At 53.8% G+C, this 19,985-nt stretch overlaps 1 protein-coding gene across 1 annotated transcript in view; it reads right to left on the bottom strand.

The window, feature by feature from the left end:
- The window catches only part of COL4A2 (collagen type IV alpha 2 chain), a 169,918-nt gene extending 149,939 nt beyond the window's left edge, over positions 1-19,979 (bottom strand). Inside the window, exons 1-3 of the mRNA XM_034665466.1 lie at positions 19,765-19,979; positions 19,368-19,455; positions 19,194-19,248 (exon numbers count right to left, since the gene is read on the bottom strand). Of these exons, the coding sequence (XP_034521357.1) occupies positions 19,194-19,248; positions 19,368-19,411 (99 nt within the window). The 5' untranslated portion in view covers positions 19,412-19,455; positions 19,765-19,979. The remainder of the gene's footprint in view (positions 1-19,193; positions 19,249-19,367; positions 19,456-19,764) is intronic.
- Positions 19,980-19,985: the final 6 nt, after the last annotated feature.

Genomic DNA, 19,985 nt, shown 5'->3' with positions numbered 1-19,985 from the left:
TTTTTAACATGGGGCTTGAACTCACGAGCCTGAGATCAAGACCTGAGTTGAGATCAGGAGCTGGACGCTTAACCGACTGAGCCACCCAGGAGCCCCTTAAGACTATTCATATTAAGACTCCTTCTGGCCCAGAGTTTACTGAAGTCAAAATCATAATTATTAGTATAGATTTAAGGAGATTTATGGTACACGATTTATACTTTGTAATTCTATTATCACCTAACAATCATTTAAAATACCGACACTGGGGGCGCCTGGGTGGCACAGCGGTTAAGCGTCTGCCTTCGGCTCAGGGCGTGATCCCGGCGTTATGGGATCGAGCCCCACATCGGGCTCCTCCACTATGAGCCTGCTTCTTCCTCTCCCACTCCCCCTGCTTGTGTTCCCTCTCTCGCTGGCTGTCTCTATCTCTGTCAAATAAATAAATAAAATCTTAAAAAAAAAATAAAATACCGACACTGTTCCACACACAGAATTTCAGGAAAATATTATGAAAAAGCAATTTAGCCTTCACCAAGTCTCTGGGAAGTTAATCATGTGATTGTGCCCAAGAAAAGCTGTTTCTGGTCACAGTTTTGTTTTAAAGGGTGATTTAAAAAAGATGATAGCCAAGCACTAAAACTTCACTTGAAACGAGTGCCTCAACTAATTTGAAAACACAATTAGCCGGGCATGGGTCCCAGCCGGGGCCGCGTCTCTGCTGGGAGGATGTCAGTGTTTGGGTGACACCCACAGCACAGACGCGTCTCCATGAGCAGCGCGAGCCGGCCACTTCGAGCTGGACTCCGTTTTCCACCCGACACCCCGCCACCGGCTCTTCAGCGTGAAAAGACATGCGTTTAAAAATCACCCGGGGCTGTTTCGGGGGGCCACTCTGAAGCGCTCTCAACTCCTTGTCTTTTAATGACAAGCGTCGAATGTAAAAGGCAGGCTCGGGTTGACCTTGAGCCGGACGTGCGGGGACAGGGGATGGGTGGCTGGGTGGCAGTGTGACGTAGGAGAGCTGTTTCTGGCTGGAATTCACCATGGTCAGCAATGTGGGGAGAAGTCTGTCTTTAATACGTGCTGAGCCCCGGGGTGGGTGCGGCTCTGAGCAGGGCAGCGGGCCAGCCTGTGGAGGGATGTGAGCTGACCCAGGCACGGCAGCTGGATGGCCGGGAGCCCTCCTGATGGCCAGCCGCAGATGTGGCTGAAACGGGGTCCTCTGGAATGAGGGCATCCAAGGCTGGGAGAGCTGCGCGCATGGGGTGGGGGTGGATCCTTGGAGGGGAACAGGGCAGGGGTGTCTGAGCTGAGACACTACGAGGCATGACGTGCATGCAGCTGCAAACTCCTGGGGGCAGGGCTGGTGCACGCCGAGCAAGGATTCACCCTGAATCCAAGCTTATGAGCTCTCCATGGCCAAGAGTCTTTGGTCATACACTGGTCAAGTTTTCCAGGGGCTTACAAGCTGCCCTCTGCGACTGTGCGTTTCATGGACTTCTGAGCAATAACTCACCACTTGGACAGTATTATTCTCATGTTGCCATTAACAGGATGACAAACAGGGGGAGAGGAGGAACCAGGAGCTGCCTGTAGACCCCCAGGGTCGACCCAGCGTGGTAAGAATCACTGAGGAGGCAGCAGGCTCAGTGACGACCCCAGTGACCGACGGCCCCCAGCAGCCTACTGGAGACATTTCCTGTGGCCGAAGGAAGAGACGCAGAAGGCACCACCTGGACACTGAAAACCTTCTGGGATTTCCCGCCAGGACTCCGTGACTCAGGGGCGCAGGGGGGTGGCAGTGTGGGCTGTCACCAGGGACAGCGCAAGGAGGGCACACACTCAGGCTCAAGTACTGACTGAGAGCGAGGACGCACAGCACGGTGGGCGTGCCCGTCCCACACGGCACATGCCCGGAGCTCCACCTGTGCTATCAAATTTGGTTCTTTTAGCAACCAGCCGAGGGAGAACAATGAACTCATCTCACAAAGGAGGAAACAAAGGTCTCCAGAAACTAGCAATCTTGTCCAGGGTCAAGGTTCATGACTGACGCAGCCTGAATTGAGGTCACAGGTCCTCACCTCGAGTGACAGGCAGGTGCGATCTGATGAGTTCAAAGCAAATGATGTAAGATGACGTTTTGGGGCAGACGCATTCAGAATGTTCCTCTTCCCCCACCCCATACACACTAAAGGACGAGTTCTGTGCCTTGCAGGAGACAGGGCAGCCTACAGGGGCAAGAGTCTGAAGGAGAGGAAAGACTGATGGGTACGGAGGAAGCATCATGTGACTGCCTTGCCTTAGTCATGGTCCCAAGCAAGTGTTCTCTACCTCGACTCCCTAATCTTCCAAAATGATTTCCCCTGTAGACGTGAGACGGCTGTCCGCTTAGTCTTTAATTTTATCTCTAATACGTGGTTGTCTGACATGGAATTTTCCCAAGGACTCCATTTAAGAGATACTTTAACTAGAGACGGTCAAATGCATGACTGACCATTGCTGGGGAAAACCAAGTGTCAGTCCCTGAGAAGCAGAACTGACAATCTAGAAAGAGAACGGGGGTGGGGGGGGCTGTGCTTTCAGCTTCATTTCAAAAGGAAACAGGCCTCAAGGAAACTCTCCATGAAGCAGGGTGTTATTTTCTGTTTCCAGCAATGGTTCTCACAGCTCCTCAGGAATGTGCTGGTTTCTGATCACTACGTACACCCTTTGGTTAAACTTTCAAACGATGGGCCAAGGCTGGTGGGGCTCAGAAGACCCCCCTTCCCGGAGATGGGTGTGTTTTCACGAAACGATGCCCCCTTCCTGCCCTCCCCTCCCCCCGCACAGGCTGTTTTTGCAATGCTCAGGGTCAGACTTGCTCTCAGGCAGGGCATGACTGCAGAGGCTCTGGGCCCACGGGTCAAAAGATAAAATGCTCTGCAAAGACAGAAATTCCTTAACCCTTCTGGAGAACGCAGATGAAAATGATTTTTCTCCAGTCCCTGATTTTCCAAACTTGCCTGCACAAGCTAGCGAGTGTTGTGTGTTTCTTCGACATTTTAGAAGTTGGGCATGACATATCGGGGCCAAGCACGCCCCAGTTACACATTCTAGTGGGTGTTAGGAAGCCGCTATTCAAAGGGAAGACGAGGCGCCAGAGACATCTTCCAGGACCTGTGGTCCTGGGACCAGCTGGTTGTGGGGTAGAGACTCGGGGCCTCAGGTCCCCCAGACCCGCAGGGTCCGAATCTGCTGGATCAAATTCGGAGTTTGCACACAGCACTCTGGCCCGGCTCTTTGGATCGAGCCAGGACTGAGGAGCTGGGTCCCACGTCCTCTCTGGGGTACCCGGCGAGGAGCTACCCCCTCCTCCTGGACTCCTTGTTGGGAATCAGCGTTTACAGGAGAAAGTGACCCCACAGGCGAGTCCCCTTCCCCTCAGTTACCTCACTGGCATGGGCCCAGCAGGGAGCGACTCATGACTTTGGCTCATAAGTGGGGGCCTTTGAATGATGGCCCCCGGCCATTCACTAGACTATACGGTTTGGTCACTGGTCCACGTTCTGCATTCCTACCCTTGATGGACCATGAAGCCACGTTTCTGGAAGCACAAAGGAGGCCACTGGCCAACCCCTTCTGCCCTGAAGAGTAAGTTCACCTTGGCCCCCAGGGCGCTCATTGGCCACATGCCTGACTTCCCTTTGGGTCTGAGGCTCAAGAAAGAAACGCCGTGCCGTGAAGCAGGCTGGCACCCGGTTCTGCAGCGGAAGCATATTTTTCATTAGCTTGACTCTGCAGATAAGCCAACGTCTGTCCAGCCCAGTAGGTTTTTATACAGTGATTTGAATCCAGTGAAGCCAACGGGAGAGGAGCTCCCTGTCCGTTGACCTCAGCCGCCTCTTTCTGAGGGCTGTGCCTTTGGCAACTGAACATGACGATTTGTGCCATGATTCTGAACAAACAGTTCCCCAAACACTTGGTGTCCCTTCTGATCAGGACTCCTGTCTCACCCACTTTCTTCCACCTGTCTGTCCTCGGGTCGGAGCCCAGCCGCCTCGCTCAGCCCTGCCCTGGGCAGGGGACAGTCGGCATGCCCATGACCTGGCCCCTGCCCTCGGGGCTCATGGGGCCATGCCCAGGTTCAGGGAGGAAGACGAAGCCCGCTTTTCTTTGGGATTTCCTTAGTGCACCTCTGTGTGCCTCCCCCTCCCCCCCAGCAGCGTGGTGCCCGGTGGAGAGACCCCTGGGAGCTGTCTTTGCCAGCCTTCCGTGTCTGTGACAGGGATGCTCGGCTGGCCCCGCGGCCCCTCTGACGCGCCCTTCTCTCCACCCCACGTCCCGTCATGGCAGAGGAGCGAGTGTCAGCTAGAGGCACCTCTTCACTGCTACACTTAAAAAGAAAAAAGCACACCGCGAAATGACTGCCAGGCACCGCCATCCCAACGTCTGGGGCCATCTCTGGGCAGGTGGCTGCCACTCAGACCCTCTCCTCCTCCTGGGCATCGGGTCATGGCCTGCTGACCGCTCCCCAACCAGAGCGCCCAGAATTGGGAACTCCGGAGCAGCCAGCAAGCCTCACACACTTCCATCTTCGGGGCTAAACTAGCGATGTGGCTAGAGGCCCTCAAACTCTCAGGCACGTAGCCCCACCCCTGCCACGGACTCCAGGGGCCTGGCCACGGGTGTCACTGGGTCAACACCTTCTCTAAGACGGGGACATAATTCAGCAGTGGGGCACTGGTGCAGAACGGGGAACTCGGGCTCAGTGTGACAGACGGAAACACCACCTTTCTTTGCATCTGTCTCTGGGTCTCCTCCCTCCCACTCAGCTGACCTTCCCTGGGTGGCCAGGGAGCCCTCTGATCATGTCCCCACCCTCCTTTCTTTAGAAATCTTAAATATCTGCAGTTTTCCTACAGAATGGACAAATGTCACATTTATTCAACAAAGTCCTCAAGCACATCTGTGCGAGTCCTGTGCTGGGGTGGACGCACGATCTGAACCCTCAAGGAGCCCACAGGCCAGGGCAGGGACCTGGGGCGGACAGAGGTAAGAGTGATTTAGGCTCACTGTCCCCACTCCTCCTGGGGTCTCCCCCACCTGCCACGTCCGGACCCAGCCCTGCGTGGGGAGAGTCCCAGGCACCGACAGTCTGGGAAACCCACGGGCAAGACCTTAGTCTAGGTGGCGTCTGATGGCCTGTCCGCTCCCCCCGGACACTGCCTCTGCTCTGGCCGCGGACTGGCAGCTCCTCCTGGGCCCCCTCCCAGCTCTCTGCCGGCCTTCGTCCCTTGTCCCGACAGGCTCTACTCCCTTCTTGAGGGACCTCGTGCAGCCCCAGGGCCTCAGGAGCCACACCAGGTCTGTGCCACCCTCTGCGGCGGTCCAGGCCAGGCCTCACGCAGGAGCACGCGTCAGTGTCGTATGTTCCCATGCTCGTCGCAAAGGACACTCAAGCCAGGACGGCCCTGGAACCTGCTCTGTCAGGGCGTGGTCGACAGAGGCAGAGAGCTAGACACACACCTGGGGAGGGGGCCGCAGTGAGCCAGACAGGCCACGTGGGAAGACCACGTCTGGGAGATGGAGGTGCTGGAGCCCCGAGGCCAACTGGCCCATTTTGCCATTTGTTTCGGGCTCTGAGTCACTTCCTCTGAACCCGACATCAACCACCGGAACCTATCAACCAAGAGAACAAAACTGAGCTTCGAAAGAGTTAAGGTAAAAGGTACAGGAGTCTTTCTGAGCCACGCACAGGAAGGACGCTCTGACACAGGCGAGGCCACAGACGAACGTGAGGACATCGTACACCAAGTGAGAGAAGCCGACACAGCAGGATAAATGCTGTGTGATGCCGCTCACGGGGGCCCCCCAGACAGGCAAACTGAACTCCCAGACACGGAAAGTAGAACGGGGGTCACCGGCGGCTGGAGGAGGGAGATGGGGAGTTACTGTTGAAGGGGGACATCACCGCAGCTGGGGAAGACAAGAAAGTTCTGGAAGTGGACGGTGGGGATGGTTGCACAGCATGGGGAAAGTGCTGAACGCCCCGACTGTCTGCTTGAAAACCCTGAAGGTGGTAAATGTCATGTTCTGTGTGTTTTATCAAGTTGAAACAATAAAGAGTATGGAAGATCCACACAGGTTTGTAGCACACACACGCGGGAGCTGAGGGGACACGAATAAGATGGTTTCCAAGTGGTTGGTTTGCAAATGCTGTAGGTTTGTAACATGGGTGACGTGGGAGTCGGGTGTCAAGATGTGATTTTTTATTTCAGGAAATTTACCTAATTTTTAACACATAAAATGCTTAGAATAAAGATCAAAAATAAGTTTTTTAATGTGAGGAATTAAAAAAAACTTCATGAAGTCTGCCTTTTTTCCTCATGTTTATTCTGACAGACTTCAGTTAATTAAGCCCAATGAGGAAGAAAAACCCCCAGGAAGGCAGAAATGCTCCCTGAATAAACACTCCTTTGTCCTTAACCCAAGAACTAGAAGAAGAAAGATTTTGTTAAAGGTACTGCAAAGAGGAGAAAGAGGCACTTTTAAACATGAATGGAATATACGTAGAATTTCTTTTAAATAAGCGTATTTTCCTATGAGTCGCCGCTCTGGCTTTGGTCTCCTGTATTTCCACAAACACAGCAGATGACCCAGGTAGATTTTGCCCCAAGAGAACCGAATTCTCCAGTTATCTGAAGTATCAGCATTGTCCACGCATTCCTTGTTCTAGAACTTCTGGACAGGAGGTAATACCGTTTTTATTTGTTTTTACATCTCAGGTAAGGAAGTTCTGGATTTAATAAAAATCAGGAGTGAGCCTGACTGACCTTACGTCGTCCCCCTCTGTAGCAGAGTCAGTGATTTCTGGTACCTTGAATACCAATCAGGTGAGAAGCAGATGACAAACCACTCCGGTTGGAGAGTGAAGAAATCACCCCCCAAATTACAGCTCAGATGAGGCGTGAATTGCACTCCTCAGGTGGGGGACGAGGGCTGTGCCTCACGCCGGGTGGGACGTCCCCAGGATGGGGGCTGCCTTCAGTCGGGGAGAGCCCAGGACGGGAGGACCTGAACCTCTGGCGAGCAGAGCAAATCATCTTGGTCTTAAAGTGTGAAGTCAGTCTCTGCATGGGCTCTGAAATTCCTTTAGGGTCTTCTTAGGGCCCTGTATAAATCCCAATGTCCTGGGGGATGGGTTCTAGCATTCTGGAACGTTCTCCAGCCAGGTTGACAATTGCTGCTTAATCCAGAGGTGGAAACTTCGAGGTCTGGCCCCAGTCCAGAGCAGTTCACTCAGAGTACAGAGGTCGTACAACCCCCCGGGGTTGCCCAGGCTTTCAGGGGCAATCAGAGGCAAATCGTGCCTGCAAATAACTGATGCTAGACCCGCTCTGAGCAAAGTTTTAGATCTAGAAGAGCAGAGGCTCTTCATGGAGAAATTTTAGAACAGGGATGAAAAGCAAATTAGAATCTATAAAGATAAATTTTACTCTCTCTTTCCCTTGATGGGACTCCACTGATGTGAATTGGGAGAGGAAAATTTTTGTCTCTCATCTCCTGGCAAGAACAATGCAATGGAAAAGTAGAGTGGTTTGCTGCTATTGCTAGTACTACTACCAGTGCTACTGCCTCCACTAGTACTACCGCTGCTAGTACTACTGTCACTACTGTTACCACCACTGGTACTAGTACTGCCACTAGCACTACCGCCTCTAGCACTACTACCACCACTACTATTACTACCACTGATGCTACTGCCTCCACTAGTACTACTGTCACTAGTACTACCGCCACTAGTACTACTGTCACTACTGTTACCACCACTGGTACTAGAACTGCCACTAGTACTACCGTCGCTAGTACTACCTCCACTAGTACTGTCACTAACGTTACCACCACAGGTACTAGTACTGCTGCTAGTACTGCCATCACTAGTACTACCGCTGCTAGTACTACTGTCACTAACGTTACCACCACTGGTACTAGTACTGCTGCTAGTACTGCCATCACTAGTACTACCGCCGCTAGTACTACTGTCACTAATGTTACCACCACTGGTACTAGTACTGCCGCTAGTACTGCCATCACTGGTACTGCTGTCACTAGTACTACTGTCACTAACGTTACCACCACTGGTACTAGTACTGCCATCACTAGTACTGCTGCCACTAGTACTACTGTCACTACTGTTACCACCACTGGTACTAGTACTGCCACTAGTAGTGCCATCACTGGTACTGCCGCCACTAGTACTACTGTCACTACTGTTACCATCACTGGTACTAGTACTACTGCTAGTACTACTGTCACTTGTACTACTACCAGCACTACTGTTACTACTGCTGGTACTACTAGTACCACGAGGAGCCAGCACGGGCACTCAGAACAGGGTCCAGGGCCACGAAGGGCTAAGTTGCTTGTTCCGTGCACACGTCCTGCCCTGTGCAGGCAGCCAGAGCCCAGTGACTTGGGCGAGGTTCCATTTTAATCAAGAGCGGATCCGACAACTACATGTATCGTTCCTATAACTGAGCTGCGTGGTTCCTCCCAGAATCATCCGGGAGGATATGAGGACTGCATTCTCCTTCGAAGCCCCAGGAAATGCTTCATGCCATGCCTTGAGGGCGTGTTTTACATGATGGTGGGAACCAGACCCGTTAGAGGCAGGAAATGTCAGCATTTACGAGCCTTCATTTTAAACATGAATGATTTTTGCTACAATTGTCATTTTTGTTTAAACTCTGCAGCTTTTTAGAAATGCAATTAAAGTGAATGTGTTTGCCCTTTTGCAATTTAACAACAGCCAAGGCTGGCAGCGGAACACTCACTGTAGCATGTGACCCAACGAGAAACATTTACTTTTCCAACCTCTGGCATCTCGGTGTTGGTCAGCACAGAAACTGATGTCTACACATATTGGCCTAAGACTGACAAATCATTTCAGACTCTGCTGTTAATACTCCTTGTTTTGCAACGGGAAGGGAAAGCTGGTGACTAAGATGAAGGAAATCCTGTCTGAGCTAAGATTGTCTTGGTGGGGGCGGAGGGGGGACTTGTAACCTGGTAGGAATAAGCAGGAAGCCAAGGTGGTTTTTAGATAGGAAGGAGAAGATCTCAGCCGAATTTGGCGCTGCACTGTAACTGGCACAGTTGTTACAGTTAGGACAATGACCAAGTAAGGAATAAAGGGAAGGAGGCGGTTTTCCTCCCTGGAATTCCCAGCTGGAACCTTCCACCCACTGGCCTTCCTCACCTGGGCCTGAGGAGGAAGCAGGTTGGTCTGTGTGTCCTGTCCATCCTGACTGTGAGAACACAGCAGACGGTGAGGACTGCCAATGCCCTGCTAGGACCTGGCAGGGGGATCTTTCTGCTCTTTCGAGAAAGAAATCCTATGCTTAGATTCTGCTGTGCATTGTCTGTGCCGCTTTGCCAAAACAAAAATCTCTTGAGTTTTCCTGCTTTGTTAAATTATATGTCAGTTGCAGAATTATTTGAATAAACTGTTCTTTGTTTATAAGTTTTTCCATTTGTTCTGGAAATAATTTAGTTACACCTTGACCTAACGTTAATTAGAATTTAAATTCTTTTCTTTGCAGATATTTCTCCAACTCAGCAAAATGGAGACTACTGTCCAAAGGCATAGATCCCTTATGTCCGTCTCGCCTGTGGCCCCCAAGGCATCTACTTTCCGGGGTCACAGCTGCTCCCTGCCAGGGTGTGCAAAGATGGCAGGGTCTCAGTGCAGAGGACGTGCACCTCACTCCCCGCGATGCCTCCCACAGGCCACAGCCCTGCTGACCTGGCATCCCGGCCCAGCTCCCTCATGCCCCAGCCTGTGCACTGGGCAAGGCCCTGTTCCCTGCTGTGAAGACCCCACAGAGAGTGCCCTGTCTAGGCAGCAAGGCCTGCAGGAGCTGTTCTCTCCCCAAATTCTGGGTACACTTGAACTTTTTCTCTGTGCCTTCAAGTTTTTATGTTTTGAGGATGAAGACCCATATTTAATTAAAAAAAATCCTAAAGCCAAGTAGTCATTGGCTAGCATTTTCCAAGCCCTACGAGGCTAAGGTTGCTACGATCTGTACATGCAATTTCTTCTTTTTCCCTCAGAGCACATTAATGAGGTAGAATGATTTTTATTCCAGTTTTAGAGACAGAAGCTTAAAAGCTAAGGAGCTTGTCCAAAGCCATGCAGCCAGGAGGCAGCAAAAGCACATTTTGAACTCGAGACCCAAGCTGGCCTCACGCCATGAAAACGCAGGTCGCAGCCCCGCCCTTTCTTCCACGTTCTGTGGAACAGAGTGTGGCTCTGGGGCTTGAGCGGGGCCTCGGCACAATCCCATGTGAATCTGTCGTACGGTAAAGTCTACTAGTCACAGGGGAGAGCGACTCTGTGTCCCCTGGTGGGCTTCTGCAGTTGCTCTCTGAACATGGAGGTCCCAGGTGCCGTAGTCAGACTCCCGCCCCACAGACACACACACGTGCGCGCAGAACACCCCTACCCGCTGCTCCCAGCCGATCTCGCTGTGGGACCGAGGCCTGAGCTCCGGGAGGATTCGTGTACGTAACTACTCCCAGGAGGAGTGAACACGTTCATCTAGCAAAGGAATTTCGCATAAACCGCGTCACCATGAACCTGCATCACGCTTACTGGCGTTCCTGTTTTACCCGCAAAGAAAGGGGACTCAGAGACGGGAAGTGACCTCCTGGTCCTGAGCCTTAAACCCAGATGCTCCCACTGTGTGACAGACCACACCTGCGTCCCTGCTGGCCCAGGACAAATGGATTCCTGCACAGCTAATCGGGAGAAGGCCTCTTCCTCCCCGGGCATTTCAGTAAACCTTTCCCCAAGTTAAGACTGAAGCTTTTCCAAGAGCCTCTTCATCTGCTCGAAATAATGCCTGCTTGCACGTGCCTCCCCACTTTACGAAGCTGCCATCCATACACCCACAACCCGGGATTTCATGAAGGACCTGGAGAAGATTTCCAGGACCTCTGTCTGCGGATGGGGTTCCCCACTGCCCACTCGGGCCTTCCCGGGTCATCGTGTGGGGGGCCTGTCCTGAGAGCAGCCGGTCCATGCTTTGTTTCTCAGAGTTCGTGAGCCGCTCGTCATCTGCCAGGGGCCCCTAAGAAGAACACACCCGCCTGACACTCCCTTCTCCCACCTGGGCAGCCCTTGTGGGGAAAGGAGACAGCAGCATCCAAGGCCGCGTGTGTGTGTGTGTGTGTGTAAGTGTGTGTGTGTGTGTGTGCATGCGCCTGTGAGCTCTATGTTCTGTTTCTGTGTCATCTTGATGTCTATCTGTAATCTTTCCAGCTATCATCTGTCTGTCTGTCTCTACCCATCGTCCATTCACTTGGTTATCTACCTATTTAGGCATCTCTCTCTATAATCCATCGCTGTCTACAACCATCATCCAGCTATCAGTCTATCATCAATCTGTGTCTGTCTCACTACCACCTGCGTCTACCATCCATCCATACCCCACAGAGATATATGGCATATACGTATATCTCACACACGATACATACACGTATATTTTACATTCCCTACACTCTGCATACTTTGAACACGCATTCATATTCTATGGCTACAGATTTGTTGGCCTGGCACAGCGGTTAAGGGCAGAAGTTTTGGAATAACCTAATCTCGAGCTTCACTCCCAGCGTCATTCCTTATTGGCCCTAACAAGGGCCCTCACCTGTGCATGCCTTGGTCTGCACACCCGTAGACTGGGGTGATTGCAGCTCTGGGGACACTTAGCAGGTAACGAGTGTTGGTGGCTCAGCTCGGTTCCTGCCACCCATGGGATCAGCAGGCAGGGGTTGTTGTGTTTCTTCCCCGGGATATTTTAGTTGTTCCGGGGGATTCTGGAACTCTAGAAACACCTTCAAGGGTTACTCCTGATGTTGATTCCAGGAGACCCCACAAGCCCTCCCAGGGGCCCCTTCCCTTTCTCCAGCCTGGTGCCAGTACTGTTGGGTATGGGCAGAGGAGACGGGGGGTGTGCCCAGAGGGGTCCACAGCGCTGGCCAGTCTCCTGCGTCCATCCTTCCCGATGGCACCGTGCGGTGACTGCCCGGGCACTGCTGATCGGCATCTCTCCTGATGGACAGGCTGAGGCCTTGGAGGCATCCCAGGGAGATGTCTTCTGTCCTAACGCACCCACATTACTCCACAAAGACAGTCACGCACCCAAAAGTGCTCAACATGCAGGAAAACACATAGTTATGTAATTTCTACCAGGTACCAGAAAATGAGTCCGTGGAATTCCGTAACACACATTCTTCTGCAGTTCCCCTGTGGGAGATCACGGAACTGGGCAAGAGCAGCAAAATAGGAATTTTATGGGTGGGGCTGAAACAATCCCTAGGAAAAATCGCAAATCCTTCACGGACCCATCAACGCGTCCTTTATCATCATGCACGGCCGGCTCCAGCCAGCGGGGGCAGCATTTAATTTGGGAAAAAACCCAAAAACCAAAAACCAAACCACAGTGAGAAAAGCTACCCTTTAATCTTTTACTGGTTGTTCCATGACCGTGTTCCTCATCCAAGAGGCCTGTCTGCACACTTTCTGCTGGCTGTGTCTCCCTGGTTGCCCGAGCCGACACTACCGAGGGCGGCGGGGTCCCCGCGCCGGGGGCACAGACAACGCACCAGCGCACAGAGCCCAGACGGGAGATGAAACGGGCCCTGAACTTTGGGCTGTGGCAGCAGGAACTGCGCTGAGGACGAGTGCAGGCAAATGTTTAATGTCTGTACGTGTTACCAACGATGACGTAAAATCATCACTATCTAAGGATAATGGGAAGTCCTAGCAGGCTGAGAGGGCACTTTGATTGGACTCTGAAACGGGTCTCAGTCCCAAGGGACAGAGGCTCCAGCCAGGCCCAGGCCTTCTGGCATCTGCTCCTGGGCGCTCGGACAGGCAAGGGGGCAGGGTGTCCTTTGGGTGACAGGGGCTGTGGGCTACGGCGAGGAGACAGGGTGCATAAGAAGCTACAGAACAGAACTGGCCAGGGCCGGGGCCCGAGGCTGCTCTCTCCCTATGCGGTGGTGATAGAGACAAACGTGTGCAGTGACAGCCACTGGCCGCTGGCCATCCTTGTTCCTGGCCCTTTTCCCCAGCCCATAGCTATAGTGGAAGTTGTGGCCACTTGGACATGTGGCCCGTGGCACTCCATTCTCCACCACGGGGGCTGTGGCTGTGCAGGGAACATGCGGAGATGGGACTCCGGGACCCTGGACAGCCCAGCTGGCGCACCTTCCCCTCCCTGCCGTCCACGGGGTTTTCTAGGCATAGAAGGTGGCGGCGGGGCTCTCCTTTTCTATACGGGGCCCAGGGGCCTACGGATGCTGGCCTGACACATTAGGAGGGGCGAGGGTGTGAGCAAGCAACGTTTAATGTCTTTCTGAAAGCGACACCATCACGCACACCTGTCTCACCACCACAAGGTCTGGAAAGAGCTGCAAGGGTTTCTTCCCTGGTCAGGCGGTCAAGAAGAGGGAGGCTACTGTGGCTCATCCCTGGACCCCCTACAACAGGCTGAGCTCTGGAAACTTCATCAGGATGCCTTTCCCCCTGTTTTCATAAAGCACTCCACCCGAGTTAGGGGGACAGAAGCTCTTTGGTCAGGCAGAGGCCACTTTGGCTGTATTTCCAAGTACACAGCAGTGTCCTTTGTTACTTGTCTACGAGAGAAAAGATGGAACAGTATTTCCCTCTTGCTGGCCACCTCTGCTGTTCACTAGTGGAAGACGGGCTGCCTCGCAGCTTCCTCTTGCACTGGCCTGCCCGGTTCACACGCGCCTAATGGGGCTGGTCTGTGGCTTCTAAGAGCAGGTGTTTGCTTGGAAATAAGTTAGTTTTGCAGGAAAGCGGCACAGGTGGCATAGAGGGTCCCCGTATGCCCTTCACTGAGAATGATGATGCTATGCCAACATCTTACAGAACCTTGGTGCATTCTGTGAAAACCAGAAACTCACACGATTACATTAATACACTACAGACTATGAGAATTTTGCCAGGTTTTTCCACGAACGTTCTTTCTCTCTTCCAGGATCCAATCCAGGATACCACCTTCTCCTTAGAGGAATGGGTTTTACAGAAGAACTCGTTGCTTCAAAAGGCGGCCTCACCCACAGCAGCAGAGCACAGCCTAACAGAACGCCCAGGTGTGCCAGGAGCCCGCTGGGGCGCTGTGAGATGGGGAGGCCCCGATGTGAGAGCCCGCTCCGTTGGGGGGGCAGAGCCCGTGGCAGGCTGCAGAGCGCCTAGGGGTGGGGGCTTCCTTTGAGGTTCACTCACTGACTGGAGCAACTTGTGGGATCCCCCTAAGACTGGATAACCCCTTTCTCATTCACAGATAACCGAAAGAAAAATCACGGACGCCCAGGGAAGCCACTGACATCAAGGTCAGGGAGTCAATTAGGCCTTTACCTGACCCAGAAGAGTCTCATGAACTGAGGGGACAGCTACCAGGGCAGCGGCAAGAGGTAACCACCAAATCCCTGCCTGTTCTCATCTCAGCCGATTAAGCACCATTCATGGATTCCAGAAGCTTCTCACACCCTGAAGATAAGAAGCCTAGGGCAGCATATTTATTTTTAAGTCACATCCTGGAGCAGCGCACATGCTTCCCCGGAAAAGCATTCCCATCCCAGTGTCACAGCTGGGAAGGGTGGGAGCCACTCCCCACACAGGGGCGGGCCTGTGGCAGGGGTGGGTGCGCTGACGGCCGAGCGCCCCAGTGCTTGTACCATACGACACAACGTTTCCCCTTCCCCATGTCCCAGAACCGGGGGGGCCAGTGACTGGCCCTGGGGTCAAACAGCCAGTGAGAGCCAGGCTGGGATGGGATTTTGGTGCCCCTAAGACGACTGTGTCATCCACAGCCCCAAAGGCCCCCAGTCCCTGCACAGACCGCCTGCTATACAAGCTGAATCAGCCAGGTGAGGGTCCCCAGCGGTGATGATGCCCACCGACCCTGCACACACAGCAGGGGGCCAATTCCAGACCTTTCCCTGAAGCTCTCTAACTGAAGATATCCTTCCTCAGAGTGAAAGAAAAGGACGTTCCCCAAACACCCTCTAGGTCACGACAGCCCTGTTACACCACCAAACGCAAAGCTGAGGGTGTGCGTGCCCTACACAGCTGCTTTCCCTCAGTTGTCTCTGTTACTGAACGGAAGCTACTCACCCGTGTTTTATCTTCTCCCCAGAAAGACAATCCTTTCATTTTTACTATTTTAGCAAAGTCTTTGTTTTCTATTTTAGAACTTTTTACTTTTCCCCTCTCTCTCTGGCTCCAAATACTCCCAAGGGCAGTGCAAGGGCTCTGTCCCCTCTGTCCACCCCTTTGTGGCCACGTTTAGTTCTGCGATGCTATGACACATTCCTTGTGTTACTGACTGTGGCCAAGTCATACCGGCCACCTGGGGAGGTTTGCTTTACTGGTTCCAGAGAGCTGGATACATGCTTCATGCTTGTTCTTCCATTAACAGAGGAGGAACCCTGTGATATCTTCTGTCTTCCTAGGGGCCCCGATTTTGAACAGTAGGACGAATGCTCTCGGAAGTTGGGGAGAGAAGTGGTCTCATGGATTCCCACATAGAGCATCTTAGAACTACACATGCTACACAACTGAGCAACAGAAGCCAAAAGGAGAAGCGAAAACCCCATAACATATTGGGGTTTTTTTTTTTTTTTTTTTTTTTTTTTTTTTGCCAGGAGGGAAAGGTGTGCCTGCTCACAGGACCATCAAGTGAATTTTCCAGGGCCTGGAGCCCAGCTGGAGCCCAGCCGCAGGCAGTGTGGAGCCCAGCATCTCTTGGGGTGCATGGGACCTGCACCTCCAGGTCTCCTGGCCGCACCCTAACACCTGTGAGCGTCGAGAGTGTGTGGCCAGTCTCCCCAGCTGAGGTTGTGAGGTCAGCCCAGCCCACAGCGTATTTGATCTGAGGGAAGGTCTTTGTTCTCTGGAATTCTCTTCCTTCCAGAGTTACACAAGACTGGTCTCTTAGATCTTCAAGGCTGCTGCCCCATCTCTTGAGATAAGCAACAAGGCTCTGCACTAGCTGCAGTGAGAGCTTTCAAGTCTCCACAGAGGCTCTGCCCCAGGAGTCTTCCCTCACACAGGTCTGGCCGACGCCCGACGCCTGCCTTGCTCCCTGCTAAGCTCTGCTCAGCCAACGGCCCCAATCTGGAGGCGCGGGTCCCGGTCCACGTGCCTACTGTGTGTGTGTGGGGGGTGGCCGGGACACAGGGGTTTGGAGAGGGCCAGCGCTAGGCAGCAGACCATCGTGGTCCCAGGACATGTGCCTTCAGAGTCCAGCCTGGGACGCCAATGCTACACAGCCTTGTAGGATGGGCCGTCTATCCACGCACTTGGCGCCCTGGTACCGTGCTCAAGGCTGGGCACTTTCAGGAAGGGCAGCACGAGGGGCAGCACGTGCGTGTCCCTGTTGGGCCCTGACCTCAGGCCGCCCAGGGGGATTTCTGCTTCCTTCTCTCCCTCTCCCTGTGGACATCTGATCACATCGTTTCCACCTTGCTCTGGGGTCCTGCTCTTCAGAGCACAGGAGCAGAGGAGGAGCGATAGTTCCCTTTCCAGAAACCAGTGTGTGGGCTTTACTGTTAGTCACGGTCAAGAGCAAAGAGAAAGCAGAACCGGAAGACTCAAATACTGAAACTCGGCAGCGTCCTCACTACTGACTTACAGGCTGATCCTGGGTCACCGAGTGGGCAGGGGCTGGGTTCAAATCCCACACCTGCATTTACAAAGAGAGGGACCATGAGCAAGCTAGCTAAACACTGTGCGCCTCTGTTTCCTCATCTGCAAAATGGGGGTAACGATAGTCACCCACTCAGGTAGATGTGTTTCCCATGAGGCCTGGATGCATGCAAACCGGCACATAGGAAGTATTCATTGAATAACTGTCTACTCTTGCTTTAAAAAAGGGGGGGTGTGCCTCGCTGGCTGAGCTGGTGGAAGGAGCAACTCTTGACCTTGCAGTTGTGAGTTCAAGCCCCGAGTTGGGTGTAGAGATTACTCACAAATAAAGCCTTTAAAAAAATTTTCCTTGATAACTACTTTTGACTGTTTCTGCTACAAAGCCCTTCAAACTACAATGAGCAGCCCTTTTTACTGACTTGACCTACCCCTGGGGAAGAGTCCTTGGCACAAACGAGCAATGAGACAGGGTTCTTGAGCGTGGCAAACAGAGGGGAGGAGATGAACTTGCCACAAATGGGAGAGACTTCTCAGTGGATATAATTAAGGATCAAGGCATTATGTCATGAGTAACAGCCATTAAAGCCAGGGGTCAATAAGACGTTAGTAAGCAGAAGATCCACTGCTGGATATAACAAACTGCGTACCTGCGAAAGAATATGTCTCCCTATGCCTCCAGTAAAATGACTCCAAATGGCCAGTGACTCCACTTGCCTCCCAACTCAATACTCTAATTCAGTGGTTCCCAAGCTTTGGTGTCAAGTAGAATGCAGACCCCCAGGCTCCACCCCAGAGTCTGATCAGAAGATCTAGGTTCGGAGGGGAAGAAAGAAGAAGGTCCTGCAGGTTCAGAGTGGACCTCTGGAGTTGTAACCAGCCTCCTTGGGTGGCTGTGCGGGTCCAAGGTGAGTACTCTGAGAAGCCCGGCCGACAAACGCTCCCAGTCCCACCCAAGAGTCAGAGAGCAGAGACTCAGTGAGGCTGAGCATGGAAGAGGTTTTGGAGGAAGGCACGGAGGGGGATGTTCTCTTCCTGCTCTAGGTGTGGGACTGGGATTCAGGATTTGCGAGACTAGGGCAGAGCTTTGGTTAGTACCCCAGTCTTCTGACCCCAAGGCCTTTCCACCAGTTTTAGGATCAGTCCCAGATAAAATTCACCAGACTTTCACCACCCCCAGGAAGGCAAACACGGGGTTACAAAAGTGGTTCTAGGGGCCGAGGGGTATGGAGACAGTGCAATCAGTGCACATGCTCTCAGCATGACTCAGAGCTGTCCTGTCCTGTCCCCCTCCTCTGAGAGTGCATGTGCCGCTTGGACTCATAGCTCTGGCCAAGTCCTGTATGTCGAGCGTGCACAGGGACCCCCAGCGTCAGTGGCTGCAGTATGTAGACTTTCATCTTCTTAAGTCAGGACACGTGCAAAGGAAAGCGAGTCAGACCTGAGCTTTGAGAAAACTCTGGCCTGGCACGTTCTGGTGAAAGTCTGTGGGCTCCTTCCAGCTTCCCAGTCTGGGCCCTGAACTGGAGCAGACGGCACAAAAGGGAGGCGAAAGGTTCTTTCCAAACTAGGGTAGCTCTTTTCCACACACAGTTCACTCACTGCCTTCAAAATCCTTTTTTATCTGACATGAGGACAGAACAATGAAAGTAACAGAATTTCAATGGAACCCGCTTCCCAGGGTCCCGTGTGATCACAAGAGCCACCTGAAAGCAGGTACTCCATGAAAGGGTGGGGGACACTACAGTCCCTCTGTTTTTGGTCCCAGTTTAAACATCTGTGTCCACAACCAAAGGAAGGGAAAACCGGTAGCTCTCGAGCCTTGTTTATGTCAAGCTCAATGAAATTGGCTCCAAGTACTTAAACACAACTTACAAAAACCCACAGTGCAGTCCCAAGTGCGTGGACACTACCGCAGGGCAGCCCTGCACGCACCTTAGCACCTCCCACCCCGGCTAAGACTTGTCTGCCATTGTTCACTCGCCCGGTTAAAACAAAGTGCGCCGTTGCCTTGCTCTCCTCCTCGCCCCGCCCATTGTCCCAAAGCCTCTCATTTAAAAGCACCAGAAAACTCTCTACCAAGGATGGTACCTAGACGCCAGCCTCCCAGTGCCACCAACATGTTTCTTCTCCGTACCCTGGCACCTCGGTCAGCATGGGGACCGACAGTCTTCCCTCCAGGAAGCCAGGGTTTTGCTCAAGCTTCGGAGAGGGTGCCGCAAGCTACGTTTTAAATTTTGGCTCTCGTGGGAGGGCCACCGCCTGTAACACACAGGATTGAAGTGGGGAACCCAAGGGAAGGCACACTTGAGACGTTCTCTGGGGAAAGCGAGCGCCCTCAGAGCCTGGGCTGGGTCCGTGCTGCACGCACACACGCGCGCACACACGCACGCTCAGGTGAGCACACACGAGCTGCCTTCTGGCAAGGCCACAAGGTGACCCTTCCATTCTCTCGCGCACGAATCAGAGCCCATGAACGGGACCCAGGACTTACCGCCAGAACGCTCTGGGCCAGGAGCCCCACTGTCACAGCCCCCAGCAGCAGCCACCTGGATGAGAGAGGGAGGGAGAGCGCCATGAGCGGGTGGCCTCGGCTTGGCAGTTCCTGAGTTACATGCAAGGGCCCCCGCGCGCAGGACCCACGGGGACGCGGCAGAAGGTCGCTTACCGCCGCAAGGCAGGGCTGGACGCCGGGCACTGGTGTCTGTCCATGCTCCCGAACCAGCCACTCCGGGCTCCGCGCGGTCCCTCCTAGCCTGGAGGGCGAGAGACAAAGCCGGCTTAGCGGGGGCTGAGGAGGGAGCATCCTCGCCGCCAGCCTCCTTCCGCGAGGCGCGGGAAAGCGGGGTGCGCCCCCGCATCCCTGCAGGGGTGACAGAGAGCCGCCCCGAGGCCAGACAGAAGAAGGGGAGCCTTCCACTTAGGCCCTGCTCGGCGTCGCTGAGCCGCGGCCGCTCGGTGCCCCCCCCTCCACTTCAGCAGAAGTGCGCACAGCCCTTGCCTGCGCAGGGCACCCCAAGTGCCAGCCTCGGCCGGGGTCTCGGCGTCCCCGGGGTCGCCCTCACCTCGGGCCCGGCGTCAGGGGCTGTCCGCGCGCATCCGCCGCTCCAGGAGCGCCCGCCCGCGGCACACAGGCAGCGCGGTCGCTCTCGCGGGCCCCTGGGTGCCGGCCTGGGTCTTCGGTTCTCTGCCCGGTGGGCGAGCGCGGGGGCGCGGGGTCGCGCGGCTGCCGCCGGTGGGTACGGAGCGAGGAGCCCTGGCGTCCCGGCGCGCGGCGGCCACAATC

The sequence above is a fragment of the Ailuropoda melanoleuca genome, chromosome 7, assembly GCF_002007445.2.
Source record: "Ailuropoda melanoleuca isolate Jingjing chromosome 7, ASM200744v2, whole genome shotgun sequence".
Taxonomy (NCBI): Eukaryota; Metazoa; Chordata; class Mammalia; order Carnivora; family Ursidae; genus Ailuropoda; species Ailuropoda melanoleuca.
The sequence above is the reverse complement of the archived record's forward strand: the minus strand, read 5'-3'. Positions and strand labels throughout refer to the sequence as shown.